The sequence below is a fragment of the Ascidia mentula genome, chromosome 4 (genome assembly GCF_947561715.1).
Source record: "Ascidia mentula chromosome 4, kaAscMent1.1, whole genome shotgun sequence".
NCBI lineage: Eukaryota > Metazoa > Chordata > Ascidiacea > Phlebobranchia > Ascidiidae > Ascidia > Ascidia mentula.
The window spans coordinates 16,433,146-16,449,325 of NC_138569.1; the positions used below are offsets into that span (position 1 = coordinate 16,433,146).

The following is a 16,180-nucleotide window of genomic DNA, read 5'->3' on the forward strand; positions in this document are numbered from 1 at the left end:
ATACAAGTGACTTTAAATACCGCAAAACGGCCACTTGCCCGTTGCACCGCTTGTTTCTGACTCTCATGTTACACAAGTGCTCGCCACACGTAACCTGTGCAGCAGAGCGAAACGAAGGCAAAACCTGGCCTTTTCATGTTGCGCCGTGTTTGCTTTCGTATACGTCACAAGTTTACAAGCGTAGCCCAGTTCTATGCGGCCTTGTAGCGTTGTTAATAGTGGCGGACAACCGCGGGCGGTTGGCGCTGGCATCGTTCGAGACACTCGAGACGCAGCGGCAGAGCAGTAGCGTCACCGCTGCTGACTGGAGACAATTGAACAAGTTTCTTATGGGCCCGCCCAGTTGCCCGAAAGTTAAAGCAATATTCGCGTGAAGCGTGTTCATTGTTTGCACGAACTGTTTGCATTTGTTAAGACTCCTCGCATTAAGCCGTGGCTGTTTTTCAGGCCCTGGATGTAAATGAGGCTGGCATAAATTGAGGATAGTAGACAATAAAGCCCCTTTAGGTCAGTTAAGATAGTAAACCACAATCATGACTGATGTAATGGACGACTCGGTTTCTTGGGAGCAGAGACGTGAAATGAGAAGAAAAAAGAGACAGGAACTTCTTGCTGAAGCAGACAGGTAACATGCATGGACTTTGTCTGTCATGTTTTACAAGCATACATCATGTAATGAAATCAATAAATTACCATGCTTTATGTTCTATAAATAACTTGTAATTGGTGTAGATTGGTCAAGAAGACAGACGATGTGGCCTCCTCTAACACAACTTCAAGATATTCCCGTGACAATGCACAAATGGATGAAGAAGATGACTTTGAAAAGGAAAGACAGCGACGCAGACGTGAACGAGAAGAAAGGCGAAGGAAGGAACGAGAGGAGCTTGAGTATGTTAATTTTGCATTGTGTGTAAACTGAACTCCTTTGTATTGCTTATAAAAATATTTTGTAGTAACTCCATAATGTATATATTATATAATGTAAAAAGTTTTGCTACATAATATGTGCAACATTTTTTGTTTGTAAGTATATGCATTGAGATTATACACGAGTATGTAATTCAGTGTTGAATTGCAGGAAGCAATTGAAAGATGAGGAAGAATCAAGACTGGAGCGTGAAAGACGCAGAGAAGAGAGACGGTAAGAGGCCCGCTACAGTTTTACTTGCCTAACGTACAGTACAGCCTTGCCCTCACCAGAAAGGTTTGATCAAAAAAGTTGCCTGTTTGTAAACGAACTTCTCAGGTTGATCTAAAAGCCAGTAACATGAAATCTGTTAAAAGTGATCAACAAAAGAGGTAAATCAGTTTGCGTTGTTGCGAATTTTGAGCCGAAATAAATCAAACTTGATGTTAAAGTCAGCTACATGCAGTGACAGTGAATACAAGTGTGAACTTGTATTTAACTTTCTAGGCGTCTTCGAGAAGAGTCCGAGCGAGAGATAACTGAAGCTCATGTGCCAACCACAACATACACCTCAAGCACTGTGATTACTAAAGAGGTGGAGTCCCATGACGACTACAATGGGGATGAAGTCACCACAGAGACAACTGAAGTTGTACAGGAATACACAATTACACAGCAGGTATATTGAAAAATTGGAATTCATTCCCATTTAGTTGTGCTGATTTGTGTAATTAATGTTGTTGACATGATGTTTACATGGATTTATTGGACCAATAGAGAAGTAGAACACCAATGTTATAGTAACAATAAACGTTTTAATTTTATTGCCCCAGGCCTGTCATTGCATAAAATGGTATTTTACTACAAATTCATGGACATAGTGCTGCCCACACTTTCACTTTCAAAAACATAAAATAGAGAAGAAATTAAAAATGTGTTGCTGTGGAAAAAAGATTGATGTGAAGCTTGGGTGATGTAAAACAACTGGCACATATGTGCTATATTTGCCTAAAGTGCAATTAACTTTTGTTAGAATACTAGTTAAATGTTTATTTGTGTGGCTTCAACCCCTTTCCGATGAAAAAATTCTTACCAGTTTTTTTTAGTTTAAATGTACTTGGACAAAATAGGATTTTTAGTAACAATGAATCCATACAAAGTTTTGTATGTATAATATACCTTTTCAAGTTTCGAGCTGTAAACTGTTCAGTACATTCATCATTATTACACAATGTTCCAGCTAGGGATGGGCAATTCAGAATAGTGAATCCGGAGGATTCGAATCTTAAACTATCCGAATCCAAATTGTCTTCAAACCGAATAATGGGTTGCGTTATTTACCTTCTATGTACGGTAACTTTCCATATTTGCACATGCGACGGTGTTAAAAAAATAATTTAAGCTGCACTTGAATGCAAGCCGCACGTTTATGTTAAAGGCAAACTTTGGTGCCCTACTATAATTGTCAACAAATCTGTTGTTTAAAATGGTCAGGTACACTGACAACTGTGTTTGATAAAAAACGTATTGATACGGCAGAGCGAGTTAAAGATGAATTTCATTAAAACTCAAAACCGTAGACAAAATATCATCGCGACATTAAATAATGCAAGCCGCCCTGTATTGTAAGCATCACAAACGGTAGGTTAAACATCTTTATAAGCTGCTGCTTACTATCGAGTAAATATGGTGCTTATCTTTTTTCGTCAATCTTCTGCTGCGGTTGTGATGTGCAGGTTTGACAGCCACAAAATTACGTTGTCGTTTGGCAGGCAAGCACATAGAAAGCCTAGATACATTACAGTGCAATATATTTTTTCTTTGATTGTGCTTTGTTGTTGGAGTCATGTAAAAAATTTTTATATGTTTATTGTGCTTCAGTGTACAAGCTAAAACAAAAACAGTATAGGATTCAGTATTCTGGATTCGATTTAACTATTCTAGAATGTTCTAGAATAGTGTGTTATTCTATATTGCCCATCCCTAGTTCAAGCGTATGATTCTGTCAACTGTGACAGAAAACATCATTTTTGCTTGAAGTAGTGTGTCTCAAATATAACATGTACATTTACATTGGAATAATATTAAATTTCTGTTAGAATGGGCACTATGAAGAACCTGATCAGCAAAATGAGGAAGCTGAAGAAGAAGAAGAGGCAGAAGATCTTCACAATGGAGTAAATGAAGATGATGGGGCAGAGGAAGAAGAACCTGAAGAAGAGGAAGAAGAAGAAGAAGTAGAAGAACCTGAGCCAGAAGTTGAAATCAAACAGACATACAAAAGCTCTGTTACAACTGTTACTGTAAAAAGCAAACCGTAAGTTTAAAAATTCTTATTTTAATGCTTTGATGATATACCAGTCTGAGTGTCTTTTCACATTAAGTGTGTGATCCTTTACATTGGTTTAATTAACTGCAGTTTTTTATGTGAAATTTTTGTCTATGTGTGAAAATCCTGTCATAGGAAATTCTGCGGCCTATTTGGAAAGGATTTTTTTGGTTTACATATGTCTATTATGACGTAGGATTTATGCTAAATAATACTGTTATGGTAAATTTAAGAAATTTGGCACTTTTGAAATTGGAGGACCTTTTACCACCATGAACCTGATTTGATTAATTCATTAACATGTTTTAGGGACTGTTCATGCCTGTGTATTATTGTTGGTGAATTGATTCTAAAAAATGGCAATGTGTTATGTGCAGAGACCATCACGATGAAGATAATGAAGTGGATGAGGTGAAACAAAAGCTTGATGTAAGTATTTTGCAACATTACTTATAAGCAGGGTGTTGATTTATGCCTTTTTCGTCGTTTAATTTTTTTGAAATTTGTATTTCGCGTCACTATCAAACAACAGCATTTAACTGAACGGTTACGTAGTGTTGAAAACTTGGCATCATCGTTTGGGATCCCCACCCAAGATAAATTTGACTGTTTAGATGGCTAAATAAACGCAACCGCAATAAATTTTTGGACCAAATCCATGCAAAACCAGCCAGCACATGCTTTAAGTTCAGCGAATAAGCACGTTAAACTGACCATTGTTTCCAAACATAGTGCATTGTTACCGAACACATGGCATTGTTACAAAACAAGTACTATTTTTCGTTCAATCAAAAAGAGACATAGCAGCCTCTACAACATGCATGGTTTTTGATTGTTTTGTCATTATGCCAACATGTACAAAGTAAGTACAAGAATCATGTAATCTAAATATGGTTGTTCTCATGCTTTAGTTACCAGATACGACATTTTTACTATTCGACACGCACAACCATTTTTCTCAAGATGTCCGACACGCAATAAAAAACGACGCCCTGCCTATAAGTAACTGGCACATCAATTTGCCTTGTTAATGCATTGTTATGATGCAAATATGCATGTGCAGTATCCACTAGATTGTGCAAGAGATCAAAATTACATGTTTTGCTCATCATAAATGCAAATTGTCAAACTGATCGCTGGTGTTTACAGAAATTAAAAGCACATTGAATTACACTCCCTTGTATGAATGTATTAAATAAAGTACACCTTTCTTTGCAGAAACTTTTCTCTTTCATTCTCCAATATCTTCTCTTTTTCACAATTTCTTTTCTTCTGAAGTCTTGTTGACAAGAGGTCACAACAGTCTTGGTATTTGTAAAATTATGGTAATAAACACATTTTTTACACTTACAATGGTATACTTGTGATTGTAACAATGGTATACATGATTAATATACAAGTTTTTTATTGAGCAGGAGCTAAAACTCAAAAGGGAAATGTCGGACAAACATCGATATCAACCAAAAGATGATTCTGATGAGACAGCAGATGAGAGAAGCCAAAGACTTCAACAACTTGAAGAAAGGAAAGTAAGTAGCATTGTGCAGTTGTATAAAATATGAACTCTATCCTCATTTTTTGCCCATAAATGTTTTCCCATACAATGTGTGGAATTATTTATATCTTATGGTTTTATTATTGGGATGGATAACATATCAGTAAACTGTTTCCTTTTCTTTGCCTGTTGACTGTTGCCTTAAAGGTGGCTTATCACTCTAACAGTCTCCTGTAATTTTGTTTGCAGAGAGTAAGAGAACAGAAGAGACTTGAAGAGGAGCAGAGAGAAAAAGAGGAGGCAGCCAAGCGTGAAGCAGAATACCAAGTAAGGCGTTGTGGCCTGGTTGTAAATTTAGTTATTGCTGAATAACTCTTGAGATTACTTACATCAACACAACTGTCCTATGGGTCTCATTGTACCATATATCTGCCACTTCAATGCAGGGATTTTTAAAAATTACACTAACCTAACAACATTGCCTGGCATACTATTGTTTGCAAAGCAGGCGAACTTAGATACATTATTGTTCATTCAATGTTTTGATGTAGGAAACTTTTTATGTTGGAGAATTTCTCATAAAACTTTTGTCACCATTTCTCATAAATTCTAAACAAAAACAAAAAATTTATAAAACCCTTGACCCACCCCAAGGGTAAAATTGTTTCAGATAAAACTACTGGTTTTGTTTTCTTTGTTCCATTTTGAAACATACTGATGAATAGAATTTATAAACTATCAATAGTGTTCCTAATTCCAACTATTTCTAAATGTTTTATTGTGTATGTTTTTCAGGCACAATTAAATTTATAAATGATAGGGACCTGCATGTTTAAATACCACCAAAAATATATTTTAATATTGTTTTTAAAAAATTGTAGGAGCGATTGCAGAAGGAAAAGGAAGACAGAGAACGGCGACGTGCAGAAGCCGAAGAGAAGAGAAAGGAGTTCAGAAAAAAGCTTTCCCAGTCCGAAGAGGAGGTTGCTGGTCCTCTCAGTCCTAAAGTCCTTACCTCTCCACTCGTGTCCAAGGTTTTTTTGCATGGCAGTTAAAGTGTGTTTTGCATAAATTTCAAAAACGGTGTTTTAAGGATGTTGTGCTTGCATGTTTTGTTCTGATGGGATATATGTGGGGTTGCTTCTAAACAGTGTTGTGCTGGAAGTCAAGGACCGGAAGAGTTTTTGCAGTTGTCGCTGTTTGGTTGTTTGTATATTTGACAGATTTAACTTTTTAATTATGTTCATGTAAAATGCCACAAACAAAGCATTTTTTATTAAAATTCAAGTGATAAAAGCAGCACCTACAACCCTAAATTCATACAATCACATCACATTTATTGGCGAACAGCGATTAATTACTTTCTGACCAGCGTTACCATTAGTTTCATGCTGCCATGACGTTTAAATGACGCAGCATGCACTTTTTTCAATGGACCCCATGCGTCTCGAGCATGAGCCGTTTCCTGGGATGTAACAGGAAAACTACTTGGCATTTAAAGGCAGTGCAGGCAAACTATCATTGCCACTTTGATATCGCAGTATCTCTGCGACATGCGGCGGGCAGTGTTGGTACGTTGACATGCTATGTTTGCTCAATGAAGTCAGAGCTGACATGTTATGGACATCAACTACTTCCTGTTTTAGTTTTTTTGGCCTTTTTGACTCAGTTGCAGATGTCGCCGCTTTGTGAGAGCATGGTGTTGTTGTCAAGGTGTACGTTGTCATTGGCTGTCGTTAAATGCTGTCACAGTTCAGACACAGGTCTGAGATAACATGTGTAGGCATGCACATAAAACAGGTATGTGTAGGTTAGGGCCATCATTTATATCTTTACTTTGTTTGCAGAGCGTTGATTCACTCACAAATCGAGACAGCGATTCCTCAGTTGACAGTGAGCTGTCGAACAGTGGCAGTTTAACTTCTGTCGATAAAAGCAAAGAAATGGAAGGAAGTCCTAAATCAAGGCCACCAGCTGTGCCCCGCAGAACTCAGAGCACAAGAATTAGACTAAGTGATTATAAGCAAAGCGGTTTAAAAGTTACTGATGGAACCAGTGACAAGGAATTGTCCTACCATCCCAGTCGTCCTGTAGCTAGGAAAAATCGCACAAGGCGCTCTCTTGATGCAATGGAAAAACAAGCAGATGATCTCTATGATTTTCTTTCTGAGCTGGAGACCAAAAAAGCTTCTTGCAGTGGAAATGAGTTGCTGAACTTTTTGGAAGACAAGCCTGATGAGAACAAAACTAAAACCTCTTCCCCTGCTAAAAGTTCATCATTGTCAAAGCGGGCCAGTATCAAGGACAGGGCCAAAGTGTTTTCTGCAATCAAAGAAGAGAACACAGAAAATGCACGTCCAGCTGTCAAAGCCTCCAAACCACCTAAACCAAATGAGGTTGCCAAAGTGTTGCTGCCAATTTCCAATGACAGGCCGAGGAGTGTCATTAGATCAGAAAAAAGTATTTCACCAAACCGCCAGACAGCCAATAGAAATTTAAACAACAATAACCTGCAAATAGAACACCTTCAATCACATGAAATTGTCAAGACTTCCGATGAAATGGAGAGCAATGTCATAATTGAAAAAGAAAACATTATTGACACTATCAAGATTGATGTTGAAAATATTGGCGTTACACAAAAGGAGAACAAATGCTCAAAATCACACACTGTTAAGGAAGTATCTGTGTCAGTTGCTACAGTTCAAGTTAAATCAAGCAACACACGCCGAAGAAGAAAACCCGATATCCCAAAGAAACCAACTATCCTCCAGGTGAATGTTGACGCAGAAGAGACTTCTTGTGATACAGCTACATCCAACCACAAGCTTCCTGTTGAGGATGACAAGGTTGAGATGAATAGCTGCCTCGACATTCCTTTAGCACAACCCACAGAAAGGACTGATGTTGATGTGGTATTAAATACAGACACTGAACCAGAAGAAAAACCCATATCCGTTGATATGATCAGTAAAACTGACCAGTCAATTTGTGATGAAACCAAGAAATCTCTTTCTCAGCCTGACACCACACAAGACAGTGACCTCTCTGATGAAAGGGTTGGTGCAGTATAATTAGGGAATAGCAATCTCATACCTACAAATAATTTGTGCCCCTATAGTTACTACCCAGTTAACTTCTAATACTTTTTTGCATGGTGTACTTTTTCTACTACCTTTACTGCAGCATGGTTTGTCCAATTTGGATCAATTCGCAAGGAAGGCTGTTTAGGAAAATTAACAATGCTTTATTCCCGTGCGATAAATGAGCATGGAAGCATGTTTGGGCAGACATGCATTTTTATGTTTAACATACCATTAAAGCTGGGCAATTAATGGCCATTTGATGTCAGATTTATCCAACTATTCCAATAACAGTTGTCTGCTGTGCATGGGTCGCCAGAATAATTTATCTGGAATTGCAAACTAATTGATGTTGCATGTCTTTTTATCATAATTACTGCCATCATGCACAACTGAAAAGGCATAACATTAATTTAGCATCCGTATTTCAATAGGGCGATACTTAACATTAAGTAATACAAGGTCAAAACAAAAGCAAACATTCACCTTTTATACAACACTACAATTATGGATGAATTCAAAAAGTACATTTAATGACAATAGTAATGCACAAACACTTGTTACATACACTTTTTCTTTCCAGGCATCACTAATGTACATTCCAAGTGCACGTTTTTGGTTTCCTTCATTTGATTAGGATGTTCGATACACATTCATTAATGTTAACTTCCTTAGTGGTACAAAAGATGATATTTGATAGCTTTTATTTAAAATTGATTTTTTTGGCATGCTAAAAGTTTGTTTGATGCAAGTTAGCAGTTAATAGGTTTGGTGAAATTTGATACCTTGTAAGGTAAATAGGGTTGATTTTGGTTTGGGTCATTGTTCGTGTCACAAAAATGTGTTCTGTCAGGACCGATTTAATTTGTAACTGTTCTGGATCCCTGTATCAGTTTCTTCCATTATTTTTTGCCTAGAAAATGCATGAGCATGTTTGGCATGATCTTATTATCTTGGCATGCTCAGGCTGGCATGAGTTTCATTGTTGAACAAGTGTAAATCTTAATACTTGGGGCCGATATAATGATAGATCATAGTTAAATTACAGACTGGGCAAAACTGAAAAGTTAGAAAATCTTCCAATCAGTTCCAATCATGCATGAATGTTCAAATGAATCTGAATCTTAAGAGCTTAGAACTTGTGCGACTGTTCGGAAGGCGTCAATTGCAAGGAAGCCAACATCCAGTGTCACGTTTCCTCTGAATTCAAAGCGTTTGCTTGTTTTGAAGCTTGCCGCGAGTTGGTCAAAGCGGCGAGCGAGCTCAGCCCTAAGCCGTTACCGCATTAGATAAGTCTTGTTTGCATGACATCCATTGCCCGTGGGCTTTTGATCCCAGCGTGTTGTTTAGTGTGGCCTCATTGCCTCTTGCTCACAACAATTCCATCTTTCTCCGCATTTCCATACATGGCTGTAGCCTGAAGTGCTTGTGGCCGCTTTGTCTTGTGGCGCACCTCAAGCAACGTTCGTACGCCGACACTCAAAGATTGACGTGGGCATGCGTACGAAAGCGACCCTTTGCTTTTCACTGTGTTCACCCGACCGTAGTAATGCGGTTCGACGCATTGCACACTCTCTATTGACTGCGCGGTTTCGTCGAGGTTTGTCTTTCTCAGGCCGCTTGTTGTGTTGTCTAGAGTCTTTGGAATTGTGTACTCCTCAACAGCCATTCTTAGTGCTAAATATGTTGTATTTTTTTTGATCCCATCACATACAAACGATACACATGGACCATTTTCACGTCTTACACACAATCAAACCCATTTTTGCATTGGTTTGTCGCCAACACAGCGATACTGCAAAGCGAAGGTCCCCGACGAGATTCTGGCATAACACGTTTCGATGTTTAACTACCGGGAATGTGTTTTAATCCATGCATGGTGCCGTAATCATCGCTCACGCAGTGGGTGAAATTTCAATGAGTGCGACAGTTCTGGGGCGTGGCATGTATGGCGCTACTTAACCTGCTGGGCTTGGCTTGTGAATGTCTCCTGTAGTAATCCGACTTTTCAAACCTGTTAACTCAACTCACCCTCGTGTGTGTGTGTGGGAATGTGCTGTGAATGTTAAACGTACCCTATATTTCTTGCAGTATTAACTGGGTAATTTATTGGACGCAATTCGCCAAGCTGTGCACCACACCCGATGTCTGTTGTAATGGTTTAAAGATGCTGGTATTTGTTAAGATTTTAAATAAAATAAAACATACCGAGTGTGGTTACAGCTTGGCAACCTTCCGGTTACATAAACAAAGTTGGTCTTGTAAAAAACTGATTTTTTGAATTTGTTGGCAGGTCGAGCAGCTGAATAAGCACCTCACCGAAACGTAAGTATTTTGAACTGGAAATTTGCCTATTGGACACAAGTAGTCTTATATTCCTTCCGAGCTGTCTGCATTTGTATAATTTTAAATCTTTTACCCTTTAGATAATTTTCAATAGATGTGTTTTCTTGCGGGCCAATTGTTCTTATAAATAAATAAATAAATAATGGCAACCCGTCAATGACCTATAAAACTTTGAAATGTAAATACGCGTTGGTGTTGGTTCAAAAGTTTATCTATGGTTCATGCATTGTGCGTAGGCCGAAGCATAGCGCAGTGAACGACACAAAAGTGGCACGTGCCGAAGGTCTTGACAGTCGCTTGGAAAAGTACACCAAACAAGCAAAGAAGCAGGTACGCTTTGAATGCTCTGTGCTCGCATATTTGCATCAAGAGAGGTCGTCACCTGAAATGTATGCCAATCATATAGAGGTTTTCATAATGCTGTAGGTGTGGGTGTCACCTTGTAACAAGCGCCGGGTCAATCTATAAGCATTATGTTGTTGTGTAGATGTAACACATGACTACATGCAAATGACCTAAGTTTATGTATATATATATTCATATATATAGAAATATTGATATATTATATTGTTGTGGTCAGATTGGTCAACTTATATTATATGCACTAGAAAATGTAGTTAGAGTTATGATGGTGCTCTCAGCAAAAAGAAAAACTCACTTGTATGGTTTTCAGCACGCTTTTAATCGCAGCGCTGCAGTGGAACTTGCATGTATGAACATTTAATTACAGGTCGCTACTTGAACTTCGCGCCAAGACGTTAAAACTGCCGATGACCACGCTTAGCACCCGTCTGTTACTTGTCGAAACGTGTTCAAAACTCGTCACGACAAATTCAAACGCAAACTTTTAATGACGTATCACCTATTCAATAGTTAAATGCCATCGCCCTGTGGCTGTGTCAATTCCTTCAATGCTATTTCCCTTACGTATCCACCAGACACTTTTATCTCTCCCACAGGAGGCCAAAAGGACTCCATCATCCGCGGCGCCTGGCGGCAAAATCGGTCATGACGTCACCGACCGACGTAACAAGTGGGAACGTGGAGAGGTTCATAGTGCAGAGAAGTCCGTCCGCAAGGTTTGTTTTTCTCAAGCATGTATTTTTATGATACTTGTTTGTTACGTCACAACGGTTTGTTTGTGGTTGATTTAGTGCACTTCCGGTTTCTGCCGATGCGTTTGTTCTGTGTTTTTAGTTCTTGCGCCAGCAACTGGGCCACATGTCGACTCGTTTAAACTCGTGTGCTGTACTTCCGCCACTATACAAACCCAGTCAACTAAGTCCGAACAATTTAACGGGGTGACACAACTGCTTGGTGGGGTCCACATTCCTGCGTAACAATCCATGTGTTTTACGTCATACGGGGTGACTGTCGCGTCACAATGCCCACATGTAAACCAACTCCTTAATTCGAACCCACGCTTGCTCCATTGTATCGACACCGGCTCGTTTGTTTGACAAATAGGTTTGGTTCGGTCGCTTGTGATGTAACCGAGATTATTAAAAAACATGCATCACGCGTGGGTGGTATTTTGCAAACCGCTATGTTATGAGGATGTGGCATTTAACTGCAGCAACAAATTATTGTTGCCTGTTGCACTTCTGTCTTGTAACAACTGAATTTAAGTTAACAGTGTGTCAAGTAGTATGTGTGGATTTGCCCAAAGTAAATGGCGACCTCCTGAACACCCAGTAACTTGGTGTTTATAATACCTACAATAAAAGATGTAAAGCATCCATCGTTTGTTAGCGTCGAAATGATAAAATAAGACAGCATAAATTGCTAATTTATTCATAACCGAGAATTTGCTTCAACAGAAAGTCGCAGATATATTTTAATCATTGCTGTGATCGTATTTCAGATTTTCAACTCCCGCCATGAAACTTCCATTCCTAATTTAAAAATGACGTAATCGTGATCCCTGTGGGCCAAACATTCCTCATTCCCGCAGATTTCAAAATTATGCGTCTGTTCGTTCTAATGCTATTCCTCCGTTTGTAGGAGCACGTGATTGGAGCGGGAGGCATTTCGTCCCGCAAAAACCTCTGGGAATCTGGTCGTGCTGGAGGTTCGTCCACGAAGGCAGCCAAGGAGGTGGCAGAAGTAAAGGGTGCCGACTTCTCGAGCCGCAAGAACCTGTGGCTTAAGGTCTCGCAGCAGCAGGGCGCCGCAAAGAAATCGGTACGTGCCTACTTGCCACACCATCTGGTCCAACATATGGCATCTCGATATTGGACTAGACGGTGACGACTTCGGGTCGGATGCGTGCTGCAGATTTGCATACACATGTAGACCGCTTGCTTCCTCCTCGTGTGTTTTGTTTTCATTCAGTTTTTCCTCAAATGCCGTTGTTTGACTAGTTTTTTTAGTTTCTTATCCAGGTCAGAGTCTTTTAGTAGTTTTAAATTCTCAACCAGAAAATGCAGAAGTAATGACATCACACCCCCGTTTGTGTTTCCCTTAGTTACTTGATCATGTGATCCGATGCCTATAAGCAAATTTTTCCCAAACACTTGCAAGCGATTTAATAAAACCCCTACTTGGGTGAAAGTCCCGAAAAATGTTTTCCGAATACGGAGAGTAACTTCCTTCATACCCACATCTGTCACGTAGAGGATCCGCACGTCAATCTTGTTTACTCCAAAGTTGATGCGACCCGGACATGTAAAATGCGACAGTCGTTGCGCCCCGAGGCAAGTTCGTCAAGCCAGTCGCCCATCCATTAGCCAAAAATTCTCATCGGAAGCTTTGCAGTGGGCTGACGTGGCGATTGCTGGTTTCTTGTACAAACATTAGGGGGAGCGCCAACAGTTGGTGTAATTACAAGTAGCTAAGGGTGCGAATAGATACAGTGTGTACCTCTCAAAACTTTTAAACTCACGACTCGCTGGTTTGTAAGAGCAGACCAGAGCACTAATGCATGAGTTAATGTTGGTGTTAAGATTTCAATCACTGTACCGTATCACTGTAAAAACAAAAGTTTCTAAAGTCCATATTTTATTGTGATTTACCAAGTTTGGTGTTAAAAATACATCGCTTCAACATTTTCCGTTTCTACAGCACTGGTCGTAAAATCATCATTCCCTTTCGTGTGAAATCCCTTGCGATAATAATGCTCACAAAAATCTTACAGTGTTCTCTTTAAACTAAAAAAAGCTTTCGGTTTACCTTTAAAGCCGCGTTTTCTCATTTCAGGAATCTCCGGTTGCCATAAAAACGGGCGTCGCAAGCCGCCTCAACCAATGGGAGAAGGGCGCCGTGAGCGGACAGACTCACGATAAGCCGAAAGCCAAGGTGAGTGGCACGTTTCGTTGCACAGCTTGAGAGTAATTGCCTGGCGGCATGACACAAACCGCTGGAATTTCCGTCAATGGAAGTTAGTTGTGTGGAACGCGCTATTTTGTTCGTCTAAAAACCACATACTTTTGCGCGTTAGTAAGACTTCCTGCAACACTTTTGAGTTTAAATTGTTTTTTTTGCTGTAAAGTTCCATCGTGTATAAAAATATTTCAACCGAGTTTTGATAGGAATGTCTGTTCAATACTTGTGTAAAGTCGCTGTGTTGGTAGTTTTCTATTGATATGTTCGGGGCTAACTCAAATAAAAACTTGTCGCCATTAAATAGGTGATTTGTTTGTGATTGCAGAGTGATGTTCCTCATGTGGGGGCCGTGGTCGGTCGTCGTGCAAAATACGAACAAACCGCTGCAGGAGGCGGAAAGACAGTCACCAGCAAGCAATCTGTGAAATTGGTAACATACCGATATTTGCTTTCTTGACATAACTTCATACGAACAAAGGCACCATTCCACCCTTATAGGCTCATCAAATATAAATGCACCAAAACTGCATTGCCCTGCAACGAGAATTACGAAATATTGAGTTTCTTTGAAGTTTACCGCAATTATTTGTCAAGCGGACATGACCTTGAGTTCTTAAAATAATTGCACGACTTTTTCCCAAAATACAACTGCATGACGTAATTGTGTCTTTATTTCCCACAGCACAGCGACGTGTCCGACAAAAAACAACGCTGGGAGAGCAAATCACAAGAGGTGAGTGGTTTGTACACCGAAATACACGGCCTAGAGTGCTGATTTTCAAACCAGCCGTTATTACCACTGCGCCAAATTGCATTAACGACATAAAGCGAACGCCCTTTGTCCAATATGTTAGCGGTTCATTCCAAGTCACGTAGTTGTCCTTACTTCCACAGCAACAAGCCAAGTCGACCCCATCGCGCCGAGAGCAATACGGAGAAGATGAAAGGCCAGTGAGCAGTGCTTCCGATCGAGATGGATCGTATGACGGCAGAAGGTCATATGACGATGACAGCTCCCAAGGTTCGTTACGTAAACAAACTGTATGCTGCACTTTGCCTTACTGGCCGCATGAACGGTTGTATTGTAATGTACAGCCATAAAAGCAAAAATACCAAACGCAGTTCAAGCGCAGATAAAATTGTCTATTACTCTAATTAATCCTTATTGTATAAAAAAGAAAAAGAGGCAACTAAAATATTGAATTTTTGTTTCTGCAGGTCGCTACCAAGACGAGCTCGATGTGTCAGATGAAGAGTAGGACTTAATATATGAGCAGGACCAATCAACAAATAGAAACCACACCAGCTGCAAATGACCTTTCAACTCTCGCTACTATAACGCTCGCTCACGTTTGCCCATCAACAAAATGCAGTATCGTTGCTTTGCCTTGTTTGTACAGTTTGAAGCTGCGAGAATCATCATCAGACCGCCTGCACTGTACATTTCGCCCTCGTAACCGTATTTGCAACCAGTTGGCCAGTATACTGTATGAATTACGGTCTGTAATGTGTAATTTTGTGGTTCATTCCGTAAGTGCCCTGTCGTTATAGACCTAACTCATAAAACAGACCAAATATTGTACCCCTCTCTGCTTGCGCGTATAGCTGCTGCCGCCCTTGTTTTTCATGTATATAGACCGAAATTTAGTATTAACAAAGTTTCAAGTTTCGGCACGTTCGTGAATGTTTTTTTGTTTCTAAATGCATGCACATCCGTGTGGTTTGACTTTCGTCGCCTGGTTGGACTGGGACCAAAACGCACGTGTGGCTTAAAACCTGCGTCGTATTCTGTACAGAGCACTCTGCTTTTTTTTCTTTTATAACCTGGCTTCTTTTTTAACGATTGGCTAAGTATCGTTTTTACCTTCGTTATAACGGATGAGCGAACGACATACCACAAATTCAGAAAGAAAAGTGTTTATTTTAAATTATTTTCCAATCAATTCAATGCACAGACTTGTTTCTTAGCCGGCCTTGCTTTTGTTTGGTTTTAAACAATCCGTTGCAAATAATCAAGTGATTGCCTTTTTGTACATTTAAAACGTATGTGCACTATATTGTCTGTAGCGGCCTATTACTGTCTGCAGGACCTTTTTTCGTACAAGTGTTAGAAAGTCTTTGGGTTCGACATATTTCCATCCCTTCGTCATTGGCCGCCTTTGATCATACGGGTGTTAACCCAATCAGTGCCGAAAAATCACGGAAAAAAAAACAGCAAATTCTACAGTGATCTTTTTGTGAACTGATGTACAGCGAGTGCTTTGCTCTCAAATTCTGCATCACGCATTCGAGAATGCCGTCGTCTCTGTTGCAACAACGTACATGTTTCAAAAAGCTCTAGCAAGCCCACCCTCGTTGTGCCTCTGCTCCTTTACACACAATATTTCGCTGCTGGTGGTCTGTTGTTCACCAATCAAAATGGGTCTGTCCTTCTTCTTGGCCTTGCACCCTTCCGAGTGATTCGTTTTCGGTATACAAAGTGTAGTTGTATCAACACTCGCATTTTAATCGTGAAACAAAGTTGAATAAAATTATGTAACCGCGACAACTGTTGTAAGTTTGCAGAGAATAATTGTATGAAGATGCAGGTTACCGAACAATCTGCGTGCCAGCAGGTTAAGCGAGTAGAGACTGATCCGGCATAATGTAGAATTTAAACCTGCGCACTCTAAGTTGTTGCATTCTCTTGCTGC

General features: G+C 39.8%; 1 protein-coding gene across 2 annotated transcripts; it reads left to right on the forward strand.

Moving 5' to 3' along the window:
* The first annotated feature begins 451 nt into the window (after positions 1-451).
* On the forward strand, positions 452-16,026 carry LOC145897727 (uncharacterized). Of its 2 annotated transcripts, none has more exons than XM_082986135.1 (19): positions 452-625; positions 733-891; positions 1,082-1,144; positions 1,418-1,589; positions 3,010-3,227; positions 3,617-3,668; positions 4,655-4,768; positions 4,984-5,061; positions 5,616-5,768; positions 6,582-7,793; positions 10,111-10,142; positions 10,400-10,493; positions 11,123-11,242; positions 12,168-12,347; positions 13,362-13,460; positions 13,813-13,917; positions 14,170-14,224; positions 14,389-14,508; positions 14,706-16,026. In XM_082986135.1, the coding sequence occupies exons 1-19, from the start codon at positions 534-536 to the stop codon at positions 14,744-14,746; spliced, it is 3,159 nt and encodes a 1,052-aa protein (XP_082842261.1). In that variant the 5' UTR covers positions 452-533; the 3' UTR covers positions 14,747-16,026. The 2 variants fall into 2 exon arrangements, with proteins under 2 accessions (XP_082842261.1, XP_082842260.1); XM_082986134.1 differs by having other exon boundaries at positions 14,170-14,220; positions 14,382-14,508.
* The last annotated feature ends 154 nt before the right edge of the window (positions 16,027-16,180 follow it).